General features: G+C 37.9%; 2 protein-coding genes across 2 annotated transcripts in view; both read right to left on the reverse strand.

Moving 5' to 3' along the window:
* Positions 1-27192, reverse strand: part of LOC121371321 — a 235223-nt gene that overhangs the window by 135447 nt on the left and 72584 nt on the right. The gene's annotated exons all lie outside the window — the stretch shown is intronic.
* The window catches only part of LOC121371302 (peroxisome biogenesis factor 1-like), a 50568-nt gene continuing 27417 nt past the window's right edge, over positions 4042-27192 (reverse strand). The window contains exons 14-20 of the mRNA XM_041497108.1: positions 26605-26669; positions 25840-25899; positions 22977-23059; positions 21728-21831; positions 20214-20777; positions 13296-13474; positions 4042-6819 (exon numbers count right to left, since the gene is read on the reverse strand). Coding sequence (XP_041353042.1) covers positions 6738-6819; positions 13296-13474; positions 20214-20777; positions 21728-21831; positions 22977-23059; positions 25840-25899; positions 26605-26669 — 1137 coding nt within the window. The 3' untranslated portion in view covers positions 4042-6737. The remainder of the gene's footprint in view (positions 6820-13295; positions 13475-20213; positions 20778-21727; positions 21832-22976; positions 23060-25839; positions 25900-26604; positions 26670-27192) is intronic.

The following is a 27192-nucleotide window of genomic DNA, read 5'->3' on the forward strand; positions in this document are numbered from 1 at the left end:
CGTGCTAAGGCGTATGCAAGAGAGGGGGTGTATCAGGGATCGAACCCCCTACTGCTCCAAACATTTGTTTTGTTCAATACAGTATCTAGGGTAGCATAACCAGAGCCCCTAAAAAGTTCGCTTACCACAATACAGACCACTCTGCACAATTTACTGTACATGTGCCTGGTACCTTTCTCGTGCTCAAACTGGGAATCCTCCATTTTGTTGTTTTTGTAAGTATATCAAGTGTGTTTCTGCTCATTTTAATGTTTTTAGTAACGAAAACTGATTTTGTTTTCTCCAAATAATTTCGTATGAAATTTTTTATACACTAATATTTTAAGAAGTAAAACAAAGTTACTATATACTAATATTTTAAGAAGTAAAACAAAGTTTGAGCCATATCAGATATTAGAACGACCAGAAACCACTGAATATTGAGACAATGATATTCTAAACAAGAAAATGTATTTACTATGTATAAGCTATGTCAAAATTACCAAATGTTTGACATCCAATAGCCGATGATTAATGAATCAATGTGCTCTAGTGATGTTGTTAAACAAAACACACTTTAATATGTATAATTGTGGTAATTAAAACGACTCTGATAACCGGAAATATCTTAGTTAACACCAGCAAACTGGGGACAGTTCTTTTAAATTATTCCACCAAAGAGCTACTCCTTACAAAAGTCACATGAATTTATCAACTACAGGTATAGGGCTATTAAAAAACTCAAACACGCTATGAGATTTTGCCCGGCCAGATGATATCAATTGCAGCTCTGGCCCATGGACTAAGGATGGTCCCAAGAGTCGCTGTGGGCAACAACCATGGAATGGTACTGTTCAGCAATTCTTGAGACCCATTGATGATCACCCTCGCAGAACCTGGATATTCAAGGGGTGGGGTAGATCAGTCGGTTGAGGAGAGTGCTCGCTTGAGGTGCTTGCGTCGCAGGATCGAACTACCTTGGTGGATCCATTCAGCTGATTGTATTTTTTCTCTCGTTACAACCAGTGCACCACATTGGATAACGGCCGTTGTATGTGATTTCCTGTCTGTGAGAAACTACATATAAAAGATCCCTTGCTGCATTATGAAAAATGTAGCGGGCTTCCTCTGATGACTACGTGTCAGAATTACCAAATGTTTGACATCCAATAGCCGATGATTAATTAATTGATCCAGTGGTGTCGTTAAACAAAAAAACACACACAAAAAAACTTTTTTTGGACAGTTAAGGTGTTTAAAATCCTAAATGCCCTTTTTATTTAATTGTAAACTTCAGGTTAAATCCCCTACTCAGTAGCCGATGATTAATAAATCAATGTGCTCTAGTTGTGTCGTTAAACAAAAACAAACACTCCATGGCTTCATTCAGGGGCTGTGGAACGGGGAAGAAGATGACACGCCCTCCCCTTTTTCCTATTACTGTGCTCAAAGGGCTGGGAATACCGTATTTTAACACCTTATATTCGAATGTTTCTAAGGGGAGCATGCACACAACCCCCTCCTCAACAGGTTCCGGCCCTCAGATACATGCGTATTTACATTCTCTCGTCCAGACCATCTGACTGCCAGGAGAGTGCTTCTCTCACTCCTTAAAATACACTCTGCGTCTCCCCGTTATTTTCAACTGCCACCCAAGATGTTTTGAGAAAGCTAGTTTTCGAACTACTTAAATATTTAATAAATCATCAATTAACTAGAATATTGAAATTAGCACCATATTGAAATGTCTTAAAGGTGTAAGAACAACAAACCTACTACAGTATATTAATTGATATTTTTATATTCGTAAAATCAGCAACACAAACACATTTTGCTAATAAATAATTGACAATTATATTTGTCAGATGAATCGCTTAGGACATAGGTATAATTTATAAATCTAATTTTGATCTGAATTTCAGACTGAAAGCACATCGAAGTGAATTTTGGGGTAGGGGATGGAACATATACTCGGTATTTGGTAACAGGAAGCCACAAATTATATTCCGTTTGCGGCAAATGGGAACTGATGAATTGGCATGTTACTGTATAAAGATTTTTTTTTTTAGAAAGAAATGTTTTATTTAACGATGCACTCAACACATTTTATTTACGGTTATATGGTGTCAGACATATGGTTAAGGACCACACAGATTTTGAGAGGAAACCCGCTGTCGCCACACAGGCTACTCTTTTACGACAGGCAGCAAGGGATCTTTTATTTGCGCTTCCCACAGGCAGGATAGCACAAACCATGGCCTTTGTTGAACCAGTTATGGATTACTGGTCGGTGCAAGTGGTTTACATCTACCCATTGAGCCTTGTGGAGTACTCACTCAGGTTTGGAATTGGTATCTGGATTAAAAATCCCATGCCTCGACTGGGATCCGAACCCAGTACCTACCAGCCTGTAGACCGATGGCCTAACCACGACGCCGGTCTTGTATAAAGAATGACGTTATTTCTTAAAGATTAAAGGTGCAGGCTCTAGTTTTAGCCTGTGAAAATGAACAGTAAGTTCAGTTAATCTACACACCTGCAAAACATTTGGACAAGGTTATAACAGAGAAAAGCTGAAGTTTTTTATGTTTAACCCTGAAAATATCGTCTAAAATAGACTAGAGTCTGTCTCGATAACCATTACTTCTCAGACGAACGTGCGTTTTTAGAATTATTAAAATGCATTTTGGGATATTACAAAAACCTGGATAACCAGAATCACTTCAGGTGTATGAAAATTAATATTCTAAATAATAAAATGTGAGGTACTCCCAATTTAAATTATTAGAAAGGGCTTTAATAGTGAAAAATACGTCGTAGTGTTTAAAAACAAGAATCTGTCCCTTTAATATACATTTCAAACCCATACCAACTCGCAAACGGACTATAGTTAAAAGTCACTAACCTTAAGTTTCCTAGGTACATGTATGTATCTTCTTTTTTTCTTTTTTTACATAGACAGAAGGTATCTGGACAAATATCAAGACAACCAGAAACATTTCTGAATTTAATTCTTAACACATTTTATGATCGGCTTTTCTATAGTTGAAAACTGGAGTGAAGTAACGTTCTTAACACATTTTATGATCGGCTTTTCTATAGTTGAAAACTGGAGTGAAGTAACGTTTCCACCCCCCAATGTCCTCCCCAAACATATTCCAAATCAAGATACATACCTGCATTTTGAAAAATAATTGTTTTGCCTCAATGTTAATTTTTCTAAACCAGCAAGTACATCCATGATCAGTTATTTGTGTCACTATTGTATCCATTATTATTTGACTTCGAGATTTGGGTTTCTCAGTCTTCTAGGAAATCCATGATATAACTTATTTTCTTACATACCCGTTGATGAGAACACGTGTTATTTATGATTACATACTTCTTAACGTGTGTACGCATGCACGTGTGTTAACAGTTTCAAGATATACGATTGGCTGCTCCTAGGTGATGACCAGGTCACCAATGTCATACATCCAATGAAAAACTACACGATGGAAATCGATTACAATGTGACGTATAGTTCACCTGACAATCATGTGTCTGTGGCGCGTAAGTTAGCTACAAGTGCAACGGCTGTAAATAACGTTTAGTCGAAAAGAAAATATAAAAATTTGCTTAAAACCTGGTTTTTGAGGATATGTAAGAAATAGAATACATTCGTGTCCGTTAGATACCATTTATCTCGCGACTCGTTGTTTAAAAACGTGTCAAACTCACTTTTGTTCATCTGATACATTTTAAAGGGACATACCCTAGTTTTTAAACACTAAGGAAAATATTTTACTATTATAGCTGTTTTTTATTACTGAAATCATACTTTATTTAGATTTTATGGTTTAGATTATCAATTTCCATACATTCTAAGTGTTTTTGGTCATCCTGGTGTTTTTAACATCACAAAATATTTTTTTTTTTTTTTTTTAAATGCACGTGCGTCTGAGAAGTAACAGTTATGGAGTCGAGTTTTAGTCTATTTTTAGATGGTATTTCACCTTTTCAAAGTCACAGACTCATGTTTCACTCAATTGTAACTTTATCCAAATGTGTTAGAAGTTTGTAGATTAAATAAACTTGTGTTAATTTTCACGGGTTGAAACTAGGGTCTGTCCCTTTAACACAACTCGTTGTGAGATAAATGGTATCTAACGGCCACTAATGTATTATTCTCTATTTGTTGGGGGCTTCATAGTACTAAATCTACAAGGAAACTACACGAATGGGTACTTATACTACGGTATGTTTTCAAAGAATTATTTTATGTGTGGTTACTATTTTCAAATCAATCACACCCATGATTGGCCAAATGCAATCGACTCTCTTTTATTACCATTTTACATTGGAGTGAAATTTCTAAATCTGCAACAACACTCAAGATTGGTTACTTGGATTACTTACGCCTAGCATGGAGTATTCAATCTGAACAAGTGTGGTAAGTGCTGCCCTGACAATTAAGTAAATTGTCACAGCAAAATAAATATGCTGTGGAAAAATAAGACTCAATGGTAGTTTTGTGGTTAATGTATAAAAGTAAGGAGTTTAATTTGTCAGTATTGTGAAACAAAAAATAATCAATTAATTAACAAAAGTGATATGTAAAAATTGACAGTTCCACGGCAAAATAAATGCTGTGGTGAACTAAAAACAGTATGGTTTCCGTGGTTAATTGCCAGGGTTGTATGAGTCAGTGTGGTATATCTTGTGTATTACACGTCACCCATGTTTTATTGTAGTAACCCGTCATGGTTCCATTAATTAACAAACTATGTCTACTCTGCTAACACAACTTCACAATATAATTTTGTAAACAGGGCCATAGGCTGGTAGTTTGATACCCCACCCTCCCAGGTAACACATTATTTTACAGTGCAGTATTAGCCTATTCATATACAGTGAAACTCCTTTAAACCGGACACCAGACACTCTCGGGACCAAGTAAAAAGTCTGGTATTAAGAGGTATCTGGTTTAGTGAGGTTCTCTTCTGTACAGATATTTAAAAAGGGACCATGAAAAACGTCCGTTTTTGAGGGAATTTCGGTTTACAGAGGGTCCAGTTTTGAGAGGTTTCATTTTAGATGTCTAAGGAAAATGTAAACAAAAATGGTCTTGTGGGTTCATATTCGAACCCTCCCCCCCCCCCAAATCCTTACTTAGGACCACACTACGTCCCTGGCAAATCATTATTAACCACAACACTCCAAAACAACACCATGATACAATCACAATTTAAAGTTTGTGCTTCAAAACTGATATCCGACTGAAATACATACCCAGACAAAAAAGTGATGCAGTATAACACTATTACTTATAATAATATGCAACACTCCATAATGTAAACACTGCGATATACAATAATATGTAACACTCCATAATGTAAACACTGCGATATACAATAATATGTAACTCTCCATAATATGTACATCATGCTATGAATTTTAAACTCACTGATACATTATAGCACTATGTTTCATTTACCATAAAACAACCCACTGGTACTGATATGTAAATTGAAACTAATCATCTTAATCTGAATAGTCATACAATGATCTGGGATGGAACGTAAAAGCTGCTTGTGAAACAGTATCACAAAGCATATTGTGTGTTTTGAGAGGCACTTTTGCATCTTGATCTCTGCCAATTTAAAACTTTGGATGTAAAACATGATGTAACTAAAAGTCACTTAGGTGGCTCAGTTAATAATGGTCACAGGATAGAAATAAAAGGTCACTGATCAAGCCAAAGTCACTGACCAAGCTAATGTCACTGATCAAGCCAATGTCATTGATCAAGCCAAAGTCACTGATCAAGCTAATGTCATTAATCAAGCCAAAGTTGCTGATAAAGCTAATGTCACTGATCAAGCCAATGTCACTGATCAAGCCAACATCACTGATCAAGACAATGTCACAGAACAAGCCAATGTCATGGATCAAGCCAAAATGACTAATCAAGCCAAAGTCACTAATCAACCTAAGTCACTGATCAAGCTAATGTCACTGATTAAGCCAATGTCAAGCCAACTGATCAAGCCAATGTCATTGATCAAGCCAACATCGCTGATCAAGACAAAGTCACTAATCAAGCCAAAGTCACTGATCAAGCTAATATCACTGATTAAGCCAATGCCACTGATCAAGCCAACTGATCAAGGCAATGTCATTGATCAAGCCAACATCACTGATCCAACCAATATCACTGATTAAGCCAGTGTCACTGATCAAGCCAACACCACTGATCAAGCCAATCTCACTGATCAAGCCAAAGTGACTGATCAAAACAAAAACACTGATTTAGCCAATGTCACTGAGAAAACCAACTGATGAAGCCAATGTCAAGTCAATGTCACATATCAAGCCAACTGATAAAGCCAATATCATTGATCAAGCCAACATCACTGATCAAGCCAATGTCATTGATCAAGCCAACATCACTAATCAAGCCAATGTCATTGATCAAGCCAACATCACTGATCAAGCCAATGTCACTGATCAAGCCAATGTCACTGGTCAAGCCTATGTCACGGATCAAGCCAATGTCACTGATCAAGCCAATGTCACTGATCAAGCCAACATCACTAATCAAGCCAATGTCATTGATCAAGCCAACATCACTGATCAAGCCAATGTCACTGATCAAGCCAATGTCACTGGTCAAGCCTATGTCACGGATCAAATCAACTGATCAAACCAATGTTAAGTCAATGTCACTGATCAAGCCAATGTCAAGTCAAAGTCACGGATCAAGCCAATGTCATGGATCAAGCCAGGGTTGCTCGTTTCATTTCAGATGCCAGATCTGGACTGAAATCAGCGTGGCGAGATGACATGAAATGTTCATATCTGAAAAATAAAAATTTAAACACAGCTATTATGCATTATGATTAGAAGTATTTATCTTAATTAATCATGCCCATAATTGAGTAATATAAATGTATAAAAGTATGTATTTAAAACCTAGTCTTTTACTCACACATTAACATACAGTTATGGATAGGCTGTTTACGGAGATGTATATTAAAGTCTCAATGCCATAAATATCATCATCATATCCATAATCATGATAATCATAATCATCACCAATAGTCATCATCTCAAAAAACATCATAATCATCATTGTCATCATAATCATCATGGGGGCGAGACATAGCCCAGTGGTAAAGCGCTCGCTTGATGCTTGGTCGGTTTGGGATCGATCCCCATCGGCGGGCCCATTGGGCTATTTCTCATTCCAGCCAGTGCACCATGACTGGTATATTAAAGGTCGTGGTATGTGCTTTCCTGTCTGTGGGAAGTGCATATAAAAGATCCCTTGCTGCATTATAAAAAATGTAGTGGGTTTCCTCTGCTGACTACGAGTCAGAATTATCAAATGTTTGACAACCAATAGCCGATTAATTAATCAATGTGCTCTAGTGGTATCATTATCATCATCACCCATATCATTATTATCATTTAATCATCACCAATAGTCATTATCATCATCACTCTAATATCATCACCATTATCATAATCATTACTACCACAATCATTATCACCATCGTCATCATCATCATCACCACTATCATAAAAACTACCATCATCATCATCATCACCATCACCATTACCATCATCATCATCACCACTATCATAAAAACTACCATCATCATCATCACCACCATCACCATCATAATCATTACCATCACCATCATAATCATTACCATCACCATCATCATCATAATCATTACCATCATCACCACTATCATAAAAACTACCATCATCATCATCACCATTACCATCATAATCATTACCATCATCATCATCACCATCACCATCACCATCATCATCATCACCATCATAATCATTACCATCATCATCATCACCATTACCATCATCATCATTACCATCATCATCATCACCATTATTATTACCACCAACATGATCATCACCATCATCATCACCATCATCATTACCATTACCACCATCATAAAAACTATCATCATCACCACCAACATTATCATCACCACTATCATCATCATAATGATCGTCACCACATTTTTATATCATCATATACACCAAACCATAGCACCATTCTGATATTAAAAAAACTCTGTATCAAGAAGATCGGCCAGTGATGAAGGAAAGCTTTTTTATTTTAATTTGATTGCAGGTGGATGAGGTAAAAGCAAATTGTCGCGGCGGACCCTGTCAACACGACAGATCCATGTTCCTCTCTCGCCTGTTGACTCTGGGATAGCGCGACTTTTGGCCAGCACACACACAAGAATAGGGTCATCGCTCGGGGTACGTGGCACACAAACAAGCCCACACTGCAAGTCTACCTACAAACAAGTGACGGGCTTTGCATGGATACGCCACCGCCGGGTGTCGGGCTGTTCGCGAGGGCTGGGCAGCTGAGAAACGACAACAAGCTGAGATCATGCCACAGTTTCTGAGTCCGTGGCGGCAACCCGCGAGGTGCTGGCGTGAATGCACAATGAAATTCGACAAACACACCGACACAAAGTTAAAATTGGCACGGAATGAATTCGCAATTGACGTCTTGTGTCGCAGGGGGCTTCGTGTACACTCCGGCTGTTTGCTCGCGATAGAGGCCCGTGAATGGGGCATAATCCGGAGAAATGCAGGTATCGGCACTCTCCTAATGCCAAACATAGTGGCACTAATGAAAGCAAAACAAACCCGGCTTTTTCAAGTCGCAGGTGCTGTAGGGAGTGAGTAGAGCGGTGGAAGGGGAACACGTTGACGATTCACTCAGGGGGGGATTAGCACCGATGATGCACTCATTGTCTTGCACTAACTATGGCTGTTTGGACACTGGGCAGTGAGGACACGGTGACCAATGGACCTGACTTGTTTTTAAGTTCTCCACTGCGGCCAGGAATGGGGAGTTAAACAGTGGGATGAGAGGTGTACAAATGAAAACAAACAGAGCCTGGGTGATCCCCGGCTGGGGTCAGTGAGGACAGAGATGGACACGCATACATTTTGAGGAATTCCCCTTCCCAGTTAGGAGATGCACATGGAATGAACAAGCACTTGATTGAATTTTTTTTTTTAAACACACTTAACAACTTTTGATGATGACCACCGGCCTAGAGGTTATGTGGTGCACTTGTTAAAGATGAGGAACAGGACGTAGTCCAGTGGTAAAGTGTTTGCTTGATGCGCGGTCGGATTGGGATCGATCCCCGTCAGTGGACCCATTGGGCTATTTCTTCTTCCAGCCAGTGCACCACAGCTGGTATATCAAAGACCATGGCATGTGCTATCCTGTCTGTGAGATGATGCATATAAAAAGATACCTTGCTACTATGAAATGAAATGAAATGAAATGTTTTATTTAATGACGCACTCAGCACATTTTATTTACGGTTATATGGCGTCGGACATATGGTTAAGGACCACACAGATGTTAAGGGTGGAAACCTTGCTACTAATGCAAAAATGTAGTGGGTTTCCACTCCAAGACTATGTCAGAATTACCAAATGTTTCACATCCAATAACTGATAATTAATAAATCAATGTGCTCTAGTGGTGTCGTTAAACAAAACAGTTAAAGATGATGATAATAATCAGTGATAGAAATAAGCAGAATTTTTCACTAGTCCATCGGACAAGTATATCTAGAAATCTACTTGTCCACCAATATTTTCACTTGTCCAAATAAGTGGTTTGTTTTATTCAAATACAAGGACAATGTTTTTGATTAGTCAAAAGGAAACAGCATTGAACATTTTTACTTGTCCACTCGACAACCAGTGAGGTACATTTTGTTTGTCCGAGCAGATTTGCACTTGTCAGAACAAACAGACAAGTACTAATTTCGAACACTGATAATATATTTTTAAGTACTAGTATACACATGTCCATATTAAAGTTTATTTGTTTTGTTTAATGACACCACTAGAGCACATTGATTATTTAATCATCGGCTGTTGGATGTCAAACATTTGGTAATTGTGACTAACAGTCATCAGAGGAAACCCACTACATTTTCCTGTTAGCAGCAAGGGATCTTTTACATGCACTTTCCCACAGACAGGATAGCACATACCATGGCTTTTGATATACAAGTCATGGTGCACTGGTTACATGTACATGTAGTCTAGTGTTCAAGTATACTGACCCGAACATGTAAAAATTTATATAAAGATGATAAAATGCCTAGCTGGTGCAGGAATTTTAGCAGGGGCCACGGGTGTTTAGAATGTGAAGACCAAAGTTTATAGGGGGGTTGTAAAGTTTGTTTTATTTAACGACGCCGCTAGAGCACATTGATTTTTAACTTATCATCGGCTATTGGACGTCAAACATATGGTCATTCTGACACTGTTTTTAGAGGAAAACCGCTGTCGCCACATAGGCTACTCTTTTTACGACAGGCAGCAAGGGATCTTTTATTTGCGCTTCCCACAGGCAGGATAGCACAAACCATGGCCTTTGTTGAACCAGTTATGGATCACTGGTCGGTGCAAGTGGTTTACACCTACCCATTGAGCCTTGCGGAGCACTCACTCAGGGTTTGGAGTCGGTATCTCGATTAAAAATCCCATGCCTCGACTGGGATCCGAACCCAGTACCTACCAGCCTGTAGACCGATGGCCTGCCACGACGCCACCGAGGCCGGTATAGGGGGGTTGAGTCATGAACCCTTTGAAAATATATTAAGAAAAAACTCAAATTTCCTTGAGAAGGGATGGGTGTTTACTCCCAAAACCCTCCCCCTGCACACGTATCAGTTCTGATACTGAGAAAATTATTATAATTTGTTTATATCCATATAAAGTCCAAGTAAAGTATTTTGTACAATGTAATTAAAAAAGAATAGAGATTTTAAAAGAAAAAAATATGGTTACAGTAGTTAACTATTGAATATTTCTTATTTGGTTATGCAAATTTAAGTGGCATAATTTTTTTTAATGAAATGCAAAAACAAGTGGAACGAAAAGCTGCCACCTTGAGAAAAAACCTGATGGAACTCCAAGAAGACTGGACCTAGGGGGCAATGGAATTTTAATGTTTTTAATCTACAGTATGCAAACCAACTATAAAGTCAACTACTCATAGGTGGTTGGCTAGGTGATTTTCATTCTCTCACCAATTGTAAGCATACAGTAAACAAACCAACTATACAGAAAACTAGACTGTAGACATGTAGACAAGTAGATGGCTAGGTGATTTTCATTCTCTCCCACTGACTGTACGCATACAGTAAACAAAACAACTATAAACTCAACTACTCATTGGTGATTGGCTAGGTGATTTTCAGTCTTTCTCACCAACTATGCATACAGTACACAAACCAACCATGAAGTTAACTAGTCGTAGGTGATTGGCTAGGTTATTTTCAGTCTCTCTCACCAACTATGCATACAGTACACAAACCAACTATAAAGTCAACTAGGCATAGGTGGCAACTAGATGGTTTTTAGCCTTTTTCACCAACTGTATGCATACAGCTCATACCAATTGTAAAGTCAATTAGTCATAGGTGGTTGGCTGGGTGGTTTCCAGCCTCGTTCATTGATTGGCTGTGGAAATGGATGTCGTGACATGAATAAAAGTATTTTGATCAACTAACAACTGAAGGTCACAGGAGACAACATGTATTTTCTTCTGCATTCATTCTCAAAGGCACAGACCCTAGTTTGAACACGTAAACAATGGACATTAAGTTTAGTTAAGTTACAAACCTGTAACCTGGATAAAGTTACAACAGAGTGAAAGAAGAGTCTGTGACGTTAAAACACTAAATATCCTTAAAAATAGACTAGAACTCGCATCAATAAACCGCTACTTTTTAAAAATATGAAAAATGCTATTTTTGATACTACAAACACCAGGATGACCAGAACACTTCAGTTATACGGAAATGGATAATCTAAAGAACAAAATATATGTGATGTTTGATTTCAGTGATTATAAACGGCTCTAATAGTGAAAAATATACTGTAGTGGTTAAAAAAGAGGGTGTGTCTCTTTAAGTTCAAGCACTGCTGCATATATATATATATATCAAATCTGACAAAAGGTATACTATGTAACCGTAAGCATAAAATCGTTCTCATCTATCACCCTCTGCCTATCATTCTCATTATCTTCATATAAAAAAAACTTTCCAGTTTCTCCCACAATTTCAATCTGTCTTCTAAGCTGTCCTCAACATCGCCTACCTGTCTCAACTCCCTGCACCACCTAGCATCCTCATCGACTGCTATTAATAAAGCTGGTCTAACCCATGGCACGAACTAATGACCAACAGTAGTAGGGGAGCATAGTAGGTGGTTACAAGTGCCTCTCAACAATGCCAGAAGTAACTACTGAACACTCTTCAAAGTGGTCAGACTAAGCCCACAGCTAAAGCTGATGGGGAATGATAGGTAGGTGCGTGTCACAGATAGCCAAAAGAAACGGAGCACCTGTTAAAGAGACAAGGACCGAGATGTGGACGTGGACAGTGATCGAAGTTAACAGATAGGAGAAGGAAATGAGATGGAATTCAAAGGAGAGAAAGGAAACAGGACAGTGGGAGAAGGAAAACATAAATACAAAAACCTTAATGATAAGCTTGCCACAACCACACCCAATCTATCAATTTCTTTCGATTCTGTCTTCTGGGACGAGACGTAGCCCTGTGGTAAAGCACTCGTTTGATGCGCGGTCGGTTTGTGATCAATCTCCGTCAGTGGGTCCATTGGGCTATTTCTCGCTCCAGCCAGTGCACCACAACTGGTACATCAAAAGGCTGTAGTATGTGCTATCCTGTCTATGGAATGGTGCAAATAAAAGATCCCTTGCTGCCAATCGAAAAGAGTAGCCCATGAAGTGGCGACAGCAGGTTTCCTCCTTCAGTATCTGTGTGGTTCTTGACCATATGTCTGATGCCATATAACCGTAAATAAAATGTGTTGAGTGGTGCGTCCTTAAATAAAACATTTCCTTCCTTCTTCCTTCCTGTCTTCTGAGCTGTCCACATCATCGCCTACCTGTCTCAACGTCCTCTCTGAACTTTCCAAAATGGTCCAACTAAACCCACAGTTAAAGCTGATGGGCAATGGCAGGTGTGTGGCATAGATAGCCACGAGAGACAAGCACCTGTCACAGTTGGAGAGACAAGGACTGGGATATGGAGGTGGACAACAAGAGAAGTTGAAAGATGGGAGGAGCTGTCAGATTGGTAAGAAATGAGATGGAATTCAAAGGAGAGAAAGGAAATGGGGTAACAAGATACAAAAAACAAAATACAAAAACCTTAATCATAAGCTTGCCACAACCACACATTAACAAGCCAACTTAACGTATAACCACCACTTACATATACTTATATCTGTCACGTTCCTCAGCTGACACCGATGGCCGTAGACCAGCGAGAGCCTTCAGGAGGTGTGATTGGTTGACCTCGATCAGGTGACGTTCCGTGTCGGGCTCGGAGGTCTGTCTGTGGAGGTCCGAGCTCAGGGTTTTCACATTCTCACGTCTGTAGATCTCATCAATCTGAAACAGATGGAAACATAACGACTGGGTTTTTTGTCTATTGATAGCCCAGCATATTGTTTAATTAGGGGTGGGACATAGCCCAGTGGTAAAGTGCTCACTTAATGCGTGGTCAGTTTGGGATCAATCCCCATCGGAGGGCCCATTGGGCTATTTCTCGTTCCAGCCAGTGCACTACGACTGGTATATCAAAGGCCATACCAAGTACGTGCTATCCTGTCTGTGGGATGGTGCATATAAAAGACCCCTTGCTACTAATGAAAAAATTGTAGTGAGTTTCCTCTCTAAGACTACAAATGAAAATTACCAAATGTCTGACAGCCAATAGCCGATGATTAATAAATCAAACTGTCATTAAACCCAACAAACTTTGTTTAATTAGTGGTTATGGCCATAATGTGATAAATTTGAGATTTTGAGATTTTCAGCCCATCCACTTAAAGGGACATACCATTAACACCGAGACATATTTTTGACTATTATAGCTGATTTTGATAACTGAAATCATACTTTACTTAGATTTTATGGTTTAGATTATCAATTTCCATACATTTCGAAGTGTTTTTGGTCATCCTGGTGTTTTTAATATCACAAAATGCATTTCTCACATTTAAAAAAAACGCACGTGTGTCTGAGAAGTAACAGTTATGGAGTCGAGTTTTAGTCTATTTTTAGAGCGTATTTCACCATTTCAAAGTCACAGACTCAAGTTTCACTGAATTGTAACTTTATCCAAATGTGTTACAGGTTTGTAGATTAACTGAACTTAGTGTTAATTTTCACTGGTTCAAACTAGGGTATGTCTCTTTAAGAGCATAACAGCCTGCTCCCATTTTTTATTGACCAAAATATATACAGTGAAACACCTCTAAATTAGAAAAGAGTACAATCCAAGTAAAAAGTCTCATTTTAAGAGGTACCTCATTTAGAAAGGTCCTGTTCTGTACTGATATTTAAAAAAGAACCATGAAAAATGTCCGGTTTGAGGGAAGTTTGGTTTACAGAAGGTCCGGTTTTCACAGTATACATGTATATATTTTTGTCCTTAAACAAATATTCTCGTTCCAGCCAGTGCACCACGACTGGTATATCAAAGGGCCAAGGCCATATCAAGTATGTGCTATCCTGTCTGTGGGATGGTGCATATAAAAGATCCCTTGCTACTAATGGAAAAATGTAGACTATATGTCGAAATTACCAAATGTTTGACATCAATAATCCGATGATTAATAAATCAATGTGCTCTAGTTGTGTCATTAAAGAAAACAAATTTTCTTACTTTAAATATACATGTACATATAATGCTTAATGAGTGGTATTTCCAATGTCCTCAAAATATAAAATAAAATGTTTTCAATTTTTCCAAAATAATTTGAATGAAAATGTAGCATTTATTTTATTGTTGCCTATTAGAAATTAAACTATGAATTAACACCACCTCAGCACATTGTTTAATGAATAAGTTGTAAAATAAATAGTACACAAATATAACAAACGTATTCTCAAAAACCAGGTTCAAAACGATTTAAAGGTCTTTTCCATTGAAAAGTTCTCTACTGTGTTAGTTTCTAGGAATTAATAACCTCAGTGGACCCATTCTCCAATTGTTTTTTTCCCCCATCCCAAGCAGCTAACCACAACTGGTGTATTAAAGGCCATGGTATGTGCTGTCTGTGGAAAAGTGTATATAAAAGACCCTTAGCTACTAATTGAAAAATGTAACGGGTTTCATCTGAATACCTGAAGACACCATGCCAGAATTTCCAAATGTTTAACATCCAATAGCAGTGATTAATTAATCACTGTGCTCTAGTGGTACCATTATACAAAACAAATTTTCCATGTTAACACCACATGTGGAATATTATCATGTGATACAACAGAGTAGTCTGTAAAGAAGATATATTATTATCCACATGGTTCAACATAACCGGGTTAATAGTAATCATATGAAGCACATGTGTGATAACAAGTGTAATGATGTAATTTTGAGAAGCCACGTCATAACATACGTTGCTTCCCCAGTCCTAGCCCAGACTAAGCATGTGAAATATGACGTCATTTCATCGTCTCCTTCTAGTTGTGGCTAAAACATTTTGAGACGGCCCTTGGGCCTTGTTATTCATGAAAAAATTACAATATTAATAATATGGATAATTATAATAAAGAAATTGTTACACCCGTATATGTGTGCCATACTGATTTTATGAAACACGTGTCAGGATTTATGTATTACCCTCACTCTCGCTCGGGCAATACAAAAATCCTGACACTCGTTTTTTAAATCAGTACGACACACAAGCTCGGATAATAATTTCTATATAATAAATTCCGAGAACAATAGAATGATGTCACGTTAGATGTTTTTCTGGTTACCTCTTAGCAACAAGTGTTTCTATCTTTAGCTATACAGTTATCATTATTATTCAGTAAGCAATTCAAGAACCCACTTAATACTGGAACACCACTCTTGAAAACGAAATCTAAATTAATTTCCGATACACAAAAAAAAACCTCTTATCAAGCTTGAAAAAAGATGAAGAGAAGATGCACTGTACAGCAAATCTTTCCTTAATAGTTTCTTTTTCATAAAGAATTGCTGTATATTGAAGAAGAAAAAAAGGATGTCTCTTTCTAACCCATCTTATAGCAGGTGTGAAACGGGTTCGAGTTCTTATTGTAAGGAGCACTCAAAGCTTAATTTGCCAGCTCTATGGAGCTCAAAAGATCTGTTGTGTAGGGTCATTACAGACTTTTACTGAAGGATGCCTGGGGCAGCGTTTTTGTCGAAATCTACATCTAGATATCACACCCGGTGTAATACTTGCCGTAACGCACGGCCGGAATTAATTCAGTTTAGTGACAGATATAATAAGGTTTCAGTCCGTCGCTACTTGCTTCTTTTGAAGCAAACACTGCAGAGGAATTAGGACATTGATTCTCCTACAAGATGAAATGTGTTTGAAGAGAAAACCCGTCAATTTCGTACACAAAGATTTGTAAATGTCGAGGGCTGTCAACAGCTGTACCTAACATGATGACGAAGATAATTGATATAAAGACCACCCAATGGATGCACAAAATGTGGCTTTAGTGATCAGATGGTCTATATACAGAGGTAAAATATGCACATTACAGGGCTCGAACTTAACCATAGCACTGACAGCAATTGCTGTCGTTGAGATATAAATTGCTATAGGTAGGGAGAATCACCTCAACCAGGGCTCGAACTTAACCATAGCACTGACAGCAATTGCTGTCATTGAGATATAAATTGCTATAGGTAGGGAGAATCACCTCAACCAGGGCTTGAACTTAACCATAGCACTGCCAGCAATTGCTGTCGTTGAGATATAAATTGCTATAGGTAGGGAGAATCACCTCAACCAGGGCTCGAACTTAACCATAGCACTGACAGCAATTGCTGTCGTTGAGATATAAATTGCTATAGGTAGGGAGAATCACCTCAACCAGGGCTTGAACTTAACCATAGCACTGACAGCAATTGCTGTCGTTGAGATATAAATTGCTATAGGTAGAGAGAATCACCTCAACCAGGGCTCGAACTTAACCATAGAACTGACAGCAATTGCTGTCGTTGAGATATAAATTGCTATAGGTAGGGAGAATCACCTCAACCAGGGCTCGAACTTAACCATAGCACTGACAGCAATTGCTGTCGTTGAGATATAAATTGCTATAGGTAGAGAGAATCACCTCAACCAGGGCTCGAACTTAACCATAGAACTGACAGCAATTGCTGTAGTTGAGATATAAATTGCTATAGGTAGGGAGAATCACCTCAACCAGGGCTCGAACTTAACCATAGCACTGACAGCAATTGCTGTCGTTGAGATATAAATTGCTATAGGTAGGGAGAATCACCTCAACCAGGGCTCGAACTTAACCATAGCACTGACAGCAATTGCTGTCGTTGAGATATAAATTGCTATAGGTAGAGAGAATCACCTCAACCAGGGCTCGAACTTAACCATAGCACTGACAGCAATTGCTGTCGTTGAGATATAAATTGCTATAGGTAGAGAGAATCACCTCAACCAGGGCTTGAACTTATCCATAGCACTGACAGCAATCGCTGTCGGTGAGATATAAATTGCCATAGGTAGGGAGAATCACCTCAACCAGGGCTTGAACTGAACCATAGCACTGACAGCAATTGCTGTCGTTGAGATATAAATTGCTATAGGTAGAGAGAATCACCTCAACCAGGGCTTGAACTTAACCATAGCACTGACAGCAATTGCTGTCGTTGAGATATAAATTGCCATAGGTAGATAGCATTAACGATTGCACTTTTGTGCCGTTGGTAAAACTCCGCAACAATGGCAAAACATATACACCTGGTGTACATAATTTGCCAATATTTAACATTTTCACATTTGAAATATGTCTACATACAGTAAAATAATCTTTTAGTAATATTTATCTTCTGCAAATGTAACTTTAAAAAAAAGGAAAAAAGCCATACGCAGACTCAAATTTGTCGTCAGTGGGCTGTTTCACCCATGGCAATTCTTTTACAAATTGGTGTGGGAGACAAATTCTTACGTTCAACCTTAGTAAAATGTATACACCTGGTGTACATTATCTCTCATTATTTAACATTTCAAATATATCTACATGCAACAAAATAACCTTTTAGTCATGTTTATTTTTTGCAAAATTGATTTTTTTTTTTTTTTTTTTTAGGCAGGCTTATAAATGTAGTCAGTGGCCCGTTTCATCCACAGCAATTCTTTTAAAATTGCGTGGGAAACAAATTCTTATGTTCGAGGTCTGCATTTTTTATATATACACTGTACACACACATATACATATTTAGTGAAACCTGTCTATATCGGACCATGAACAAACTGGAATCCTGTCAAAACCGGCCAAGTTTCATGATCCTGAATGTTTCTAAATTCTAAAACATGACCTCTGAATCAACAAGTGGTTGTTATACAAGGTGTTCTATATGTTCAGGTGGTGGTTAAACAAGGTATTCTTTATAACCAGGTGGTTGTTATACAAGATGTTCTATATGTTCAGGTGGTGGTTAAACAAGGTATTCTTTATAACCAGGTGGTTGTTATACAAGATGTTCTTTATAGTCAGGTGACTGTTATACAAAGTGTTCTTTAAGACAGGTGGTTGTAATATAAGATGTTCTTTATAGACAGATGGTTGTTTTACATGAGTGGCCATTAGATACCATTTATCTCACAATGAGTTGTTTTAAAATGTATCTAACAAGCGAAAGTGAGTTTGATACATTTTTAAACAATGAATTGTCAGATAAATGGTATCTAACGGACACAAATGTATTAATCTATTTCTTACATATCCTCAAAAACCAGATTTTAAGCAAATTTTAACATCTTTTTTGACTAAAAGTTATTTACAGCCATTGCACTTGTAGCTGACTTGCGCGTCACAGACACATGATTGTCAGGTTAACTATACGTCACAGTCTAATCTATTTCCACTGTGTTGTGTTTCACTGATGCCTGGCACTGGTGACCTGGGAGTAGCCAGTCGTATGTCTTGAAATTGTATGTGTGTAAACAACCATGTGTTATCAAAAATAATGCATGATGTTCTCACCAATAGGTGTGTAAGAAAAGGTGTTTTTTACAGAAAGGGACCATTCAACAATATTATTATGCTCGGGGTGTTCGGGGATTATCAGTTGAATTATGCAACATTGAAGTGGAGGGAGGGGCATTTGTCAAGATTTATCTTAATGCTTTCAAAACAAAAAAATTTCATATATCCCAGACAGAATAGCACATACCACGGCTTCTGATATACCATTCGTGGTGCACTGGCTATAACGAGAAATAGCCCAATGGGTCCACTGATGGGAATCGATCCTAGATCAACTGCACATCAGACGAGCACTTTACCAAGCTCATTTCTAATACTAGGGTGAAAGCAAAATACTGGGACAGCCACGGTATGCAGTTTCACCTTTAGTAATCAATAATGCAGTACATAAAAGACTAAAGGCAGAATTGTGGGAGCTTCAACTTGGCTGTTCCATCAATTGTCTTCATCCCTACATCAAAAAAGGAGATCTAACCTATGCAATTGAATGGTAATTTGTAAAGATTTTTTTTTTTTTTTACACAGATTTGTTTTTTTCAAAATGTTTGGCTAGTTGGTTTGGGTTAAAAATGTAATATGTTTTGAGCCAGTATTCTACAAGTGGTGTGACGACACATTCAACACATTTTATTTACGGTTATATGGCATCAGACATATGGTTAAGGACCACACAGATATTGAGAGAGGAAACCCGCTGTTGCCACTTCATGGGCTACTCTTTCCAATTAACAGCAAGGGATCTTTTATATGCACCATCCCACAGACAGGAGAGTACATACCACAGCCTTTGATATACCAGTCATGGTGCACTGGCTGGAACGAGAAACAGCCCAATGGGCCCACCGACGGGGATCGATCCCACACCAACCGTGCATCAAGCAAACGCTTTACCACTGGGCTACGTCCCACCCCTCTGGTGTGACAAAGGCCGTGGTATGTACTATCCTGTTTGTGGGATGCTGCATATAAAAGATCCTCTAATCAGAGAGAGAAACCCATTGTGTGGTGGCAGTGGGTTTCCTCTCTCATTATCTATGTGGTCTTTAATCATATGTCCGATGCCATATAACGACACCATTGGCATTAAACAAAATAAAAAATTTTTACTGACACTACAGCCAAAACTCACCATGGTAATAACCTTCTCTTCTTGATCCTGTGTCAGACACATGGGGCCAGTCTCCAGGTTAGGAATAATCGTAACGCGCTGAACCACAGTCTGCTTTCTAACACCCATCGATAACTTGGAATCTAAATGGTTTTTCATCTTCCCCGGCACTTTACCAACTGCCTTGACCACAGATTTCTCTATTGAATCCTTTTCCTCTATGGGACTCAGAACTTTCACTTTTTGTGGTGGAAATTCAAACACTACAGTATCTTTAAAACTAGGTTTGGTGACAAGCTTCACGTGGTTGTCTCCCTCTACAGTAGACACATCAGTTGTATGCCCCTTCTCTGTTGGTTCTTCTGTAGTGTTGGAAGAGTTGTCTCCCCTGGTTAACGTGGCTCGTTTCTCGAAGTAATTGATGTCGGTATGTTCGTGGATTGCTTTGAGTTGAGCGTTGTAAAGCAGAGCTTTAAAGTCGGCTCCCGTGAAGTTTTCACATTCGTCGGCTAGTTTCTGTAGGTTGACGTCGTCACATAAATACATTTTCCTAGTCAGAGATTTAAGGATGGACAGTCTCTCGCTCTGCAAGATAAAAAAAACACCATAACAAGACAAAAAATTGAAAGACACATATAGAAAATCAAGTGTAATATTTAAGTATGAAACATTAAACTTGGACACTCTTGATTATATATATATACTCTTTAAAAAAGTAGGGGAACCTGAAATATTAATATCAACTATTAGACCACAGACATCCTAGTAAAGAACTTTCAGGTCTTTTTATCAACACACTGAAACACATTTCGTAGTTTGCACATGCATAAAAAGACAAAAAATTGAAAGACACAAATAGAAAACAAGTGTAATATATAAGCATTAAACTTCAAACTCGGACACACCTGAATATATATATATTTCTGAAAACCACAAAACAACTCTATACACTGTAACATCTTATCTATCTATTTAACTAGCGTATTTTATTAGTTTGTGTACTGGAGTTTTTACAAGTCTGTGATTGTGTATTTGACTAGTATCTGACAGTATATTTGACTAGTCTGTGATTGTGTATTTGACTAGTATCTGACAGTATATTTGACTAGTCTGTGATGGTGTAATTGACTAGTATCTGACAGTATATTTGACTAGTCTGTGATGGTGTATTTGACTAGTATCTGACAGTATATTTGACTAGTCTGTAACGGTGTATTTGACTGTCTGTGACGGTGTATTTGACTAGTCTGTGACGATGTATTTGACTGGTCTGTAATTGTGTATTTGACTGGTCTGTAATTGTGTATTTAACTGGTCTATACTAGTGTATTTGACTAGTATCTGACAGTATATTTGACTAGTCTGTAACGGCGTATTTGACTGTCTGTAACGGTGTATTTGACTGGTCTGTAATTGTGTATTTGACTGGTCTGTAATTGTGTATTTGACTGGTCTGTAATTGTGTATTTAACTGGTCTATACTAGTGTATTTGACTAGTCTGTACTTGTGTATTTGACTGGTCTGTATGGCTCACCTTGGTAGGGAGACCACAGTGCAGACTCTTGTCGAGGCGACCCGGTCTCAACAAGGCTGGGTCAATGAGGTCCGGACGACTCGTCGCAGCCAAAATGTACACACCTGGATATAAAAGGAAAGGAATGTTTGTTTAATGATACTTTTACACATTCATTTACTAAACCAGGGGTGTGCACCTCTCCCCTACTGTCTGCCGACCAATTATAAAATTTAAAAAAGATTTACATTAAAATAATTTGACATATAAATGTATCCGCCCACCCCAGACAAAATAAAATAAACCCATCACCATATGGGAAATGCCAGAGATTATGATAGGAATGGAAATGTTTTATTTAACGACGCACTCAAGACATTTTATTTACGGTTATATGGCATTGGACACATAGTAAAGGATCACACAGATATTGAGGGAGGAAACCCGCTGTCGCCACTTCATGGACTACTCTTTTTGATTAGCAGCAAGGGATCTTTTATATGCACCATCCCATAGACAGGGTACCACTGCCTTTGATGTACCAGTAGTGGTGCACTGGCTGGAGCGAGAAATAGCCCAATGGGCCCACTGATGGGGATCAATCCCAAACCAACCGCGCATCAAGCGAGTGCTTTACCACTGGGCTATGCCTCGCCCCCTTGATTAAGATAGGAGTGAAGGTAAAATACAACATTGCACACCCCATAGTTTATGCTAGTCTAAAACTATCAATTGTCATAATGGAGATGGGCAACTTAACCGCTGAATTGTAATCGTCTTTAAAAATTACTGACTTTGATGAGCCCATTGGGCTATTTCTCGTTCCAGCCAGTGCGCCATGACTGGTACATCAAAGGCCGTGGTATGTACTACCGTCTGTGGGATGGTGCATATAAAAGAACCCTTGCTGCTAATCGAAAAGAGTAGCCCATGAAGTGGCGACAGCGGGTTTCCTCTCTCTATCTGTGTGGTCCTTAACCACATGTCCGACGCCATATAACCATAAATAAAATGTGTTGAGTGTGTTGTTAAATAAAACATTTCTTTCTTTTTTCACTTTGATGAGATTCAGATGCCAGGATTGTAGCTTTGTGGCTGATAGTATTTAAGAAGTGACCTCAATTTATTATCTGGTTCGTGCAAGAATGAACCGAAAAAATTATGTGCACAATGTATGACTCTACGTATGCAGTAGCTGCAATTTGAATTGCTGTAGGTCTGTGGCTTAATTGGATATACACTGTATAATAAAACTGAAAAGAATTCTTACCAGTAAGACTCTCGATGCCGTCCAGCTGTGTCAACAACTGGTTCACCACCCGGTCCGTCACCCCGGTGCTGTCGTGTCCTCGCCTGGGGAACACAAAATAAAGCAGTATTAATGGACAAAATATCGACTTACAGTATTCCTGTAGTTATGAATGAATGAATGAATGTATGGATGGATGTATGGATGGATGGATGGATGGATGGATGGATGGATGGATGGATGGATGGATGGATGGATGGATGGATGGATGAATGAATGGAATGAATGAAAAAATTAATGAATAAATGAAAAAATGAATGAATGAATGAATGAATGAATGGATGAATGAATGAAAAAATGAATGAATGAATGGATGGATGAATGAAAAAATGAATGAATGGATGGATGGATGAATGAATGAAAAAATTAATGAATGAATGAATGAATGGATGGATGAATGAATGAAAAAATGAATGAATGAATGAATGAATGAATGAATGATGAATGAATGGATGGATGGATGGATGGAATGAATGAATGAATGATGACAAAATTTAATGAATGAAAAAATGAATGAATGAATGGATGGATGGATGAATGAATGGAAAAATGAATGAATGAATGTTTAATGACACCCCAGCACAAAAGAATACATCGGCTATAGGGAGTCAAACTATGGTAAATGCAAAAATTAAGTCATGTCCTGACTAAATCTGTATTATTCTCTAAGATAAGTTATGTTAAATTAAAGTTAAAGTTTGTTTTGTTTTAACAACACCACTAGAGCACTTTGATAATTAATCATCTGCTCTTGGATGTCAAACATTTGGTAATTCTGACACGTAGTCATAAGAGGAAACCCGTTACATTTTACATTAGTAGCAAGTGGTCTTTTATATGTACTTTCCCACAGACAGAAAAGCACATAATGTACCACAGCCTTTGACTAGTATATTAAAGGCCATGGTATGTGCTGTCCTGCCTATGGGAAGAGCATTAAAAAATATCCCTTGCTAAAAATGTCAGAAATACAAAATGTAATGTCTGACATCCAATAGTCAATGATTAATAAATCAATGCGCTCCAGTGGTGCCGTTAAACAAACCAGACTGTAACTACTGACAGATATAAGCCAGGTTGTCTCAACTATATGTTTTTTCTCATTCTGTGCTAATATTATCATCTATATTTCATGTCATTTTAACTTATTTTCGTGCTTATATCCAATTAAGGTTCAAGCACACTGTCCTGGGCACACACACACGTCAGCTATCTGGACTGTCTGTCCAGGACAAAGGGTTAGTTGTTAGTGGTTAGTGATTAGTGAGAGAGAAGAGGGTGTAGTGGTTTTACACCTACCCATTGAGTCATTAAAACTCGCTCTGGGTGGGAGCCGGTACCGGGTTGCGAACACTGTACCTACCAGCCTTATGGTTATATGGCGTCAGACATATGGTTAAGGACCACACAGCTATTGAGAGAGGAAACCTGCTGTCGCCACTTCATGGACAACTCTTTTCGATTTGCAGCAAGGGATCTTTTATATGCACCATACCACAGACAGGGTAGTACATACCACGGCATTTGATATACCAGTTGTGGTACACTGGCTGGAACGAAAAATAGCCCAATGGGTCCACTGGCAGGGATCGATCCCAGACTGACTGCGCATCGAGCGAGTGCTTTACCACTGGGCTACCATGGATGAAAGTCAAACTTGAACTGTAACTCTACATAAGGCTACATACTTAGAGAATAACTAATGAGCTACAAGGAATTATGAATTATCTGTCCCGAGTGAATGAATGTTGTAAACCCGAGCCTTTGGCAATTTTAACTGATTTTTAATGTAAAAATTCTTCTGCAGTCCGCAACAAAGCCATCAGCCATTACGTCATATAATCTTACGCGCATTACCCGACGTAATGTAAGTGACGTCATAGCACACCAGCGTTCTTTTTATATGTTTACAGTACAAAATAATACAACTGTAGTTGCATTATAAAATAATAATTTTTATATACTACTGAAGCCGCTGCTTATGAAAATATACCATTTCATGTTTACGAAACAAATGAATCAATTGTTTTCTGTGAATCTTTGTAGATTGTATAACGTATGTGTAATCTGACTCATGAATGGAAACATTATATGAATGAAAGTGAAGTTCTGGCCATGGCAAGCAGCCAACCAAACGTGATTTTTAAGCCAGCCAATCAGTGGCTGTAGAAACAATGTGCACACTGCGCAGAGATCGAAAACATATACCCATATATTTGAACCCATACGGGTAATAAAGAGAGATTATTATACGAGTTCGTGTGTCATACTGATTTTATGAAACGAGTGTTAGGATTATAATATTACCTGAGCGAGGGTAATACATGAATCCTGACACGAGTTTCGTAAAATCAGTACGATTCACACGCGAGGGTATTAATTTCTTTATTATCCACAAAAAAATCAATGTGCTCTAGAGGCGTCGTTAAATAAAACAAACTTTACTCTCTTTTTTTATTATCCACAATATCCAAAATATTATTTTCATGAATAACAGGCTATTAGGACCATGTCAAAACGTTTCAAACATAACTGAAATGAAATGACGAAACCACGTCATTTTGATAAGCATTTACGATGGGGAAGTCACATTAAGTTATGACATCGCTTCACAAAATTACGTCATTTGTTGTGCATGTAAAATCATTATGACACACGTGGGTCATACTGGTTATATTTCCCGGAATATCTTGAACTATGTGGGTAATAAAAATTTTTAGCTCAATATTTTGAGGCATCATTAGGAGAAAACAAAATGGCAAACAGATGAAGACAAAGCCTATTAGCCCCTCTAGCTGGACCAAGATAGACCCATTCTCCTTACCTCGGGGCCAGTGAGTCGAACTCGTCAAAGAACAGAATACACGGCTTTGCACTTTGGGCTCTATGAAAACAAGAGAGTTTTATTTTCATTAAACATCTCAAAAAAAATGTTTTAAAAATAAACATTAAAATTTTGTTTACAAAAAAGAAGATGTTTTCTTGTTGTGTAACTCATTTCTTATTTAGGATTATATTAATTGACGCAAACATGGATATTTTGATAAAAGGTGACCCAATTTCTTTTGTAAAATATCTGAAAATATATATACATGTACATTATTAATAATACAGTGAAACTCCTCTAAATCAGACACCCTCAGGACCAAGTAAAATGTCCGGTTTTAAGAGGTATCTGATTTACAGAGGTTCTCTTCTGTACAGATATTTAAAATGGGACCATGAAAAACGTCTGGCTTTTAGGGAATTCCAGTTTACAAAGGGTCTGTTTTTGAGAGGTTTCACTGTATATAGCAAGTAACAAGAGTCTCGAGAAGTCAACAATGCTTTGAAAGGTATTGCATTTATATCTGAACTGAGCTAGTCCACTGTTTTTAAAGGTTACAACACAAGTTGAAATCTATGATCGTTTTTCAATACTGTAACATTTGTCAATTTAGAAAACACATTCAGCTCCATCAAATATATATAATTATATAAAACACTTTTTAAACTCTGATTGTTCTCACAACTTACACAACCATTCTACCATCCCTACAATAATTTGAGAACGACCGTAACTTGACAATGTATTATTAGTTTTAGTTACCTGAAGAACAAATCTCTTACAGCCTGCTCACTAGCTCCAATATATTTGCTTAGAAGCTCTGGACCCTGAAATAAATAAATGAATGAATGAATGAATGAATGAATGAAGAAGAAATAAATAAATGTAAAAACACTGAAGAGTTCATTTATAAAATGTGATATATCCATTTATTATATAACATTCAGTGAAATATCTTAAAATATCATTCCATTCCAATATTTATTCACATGCTTATATACCACTAGGGTTTCAAGCATGTCTGTCCCGGGCCCAGTCTCTGGATAGCCATATCAGTGAAATAAAAGTGACTTAGTGATGATAACACATTTCAGAGTGAAAATTCCACTATTTCACTGTAAAATGTGTTATCGTCACTGTAGAAAGTGTTATCTTCACTGTAAGAAAGCCGGAACTATTTTGCTTCTGGCATTTTAAAAATAAAGGTAAATTGCCAAAAGTTATATAATAAATAGAAAATTTCATGTTTTTTGTCAAATATGATTTATATCTCATCTCGTGAAGTTTGGAATCATATCACACTCGTCGCGCTTGCGTGAGATATGATTGCAAACTTCACGAGATGAGATA

The sequence above is a fragment of the Gigantopelta aegis genome, chromosome 1, assembly GCF_016097555.1.
Source record: "Gigantopelta aegis isolate Gae_Host chromosome 1, Gae_host_genome, whole genome shotgun sequence".
NCBI lineage: Eukaryota > Metazoa > Mollusca > Gastropoda > Neomphalida > Peltospiridae > Gigantopelta > Gigantopelta aegis.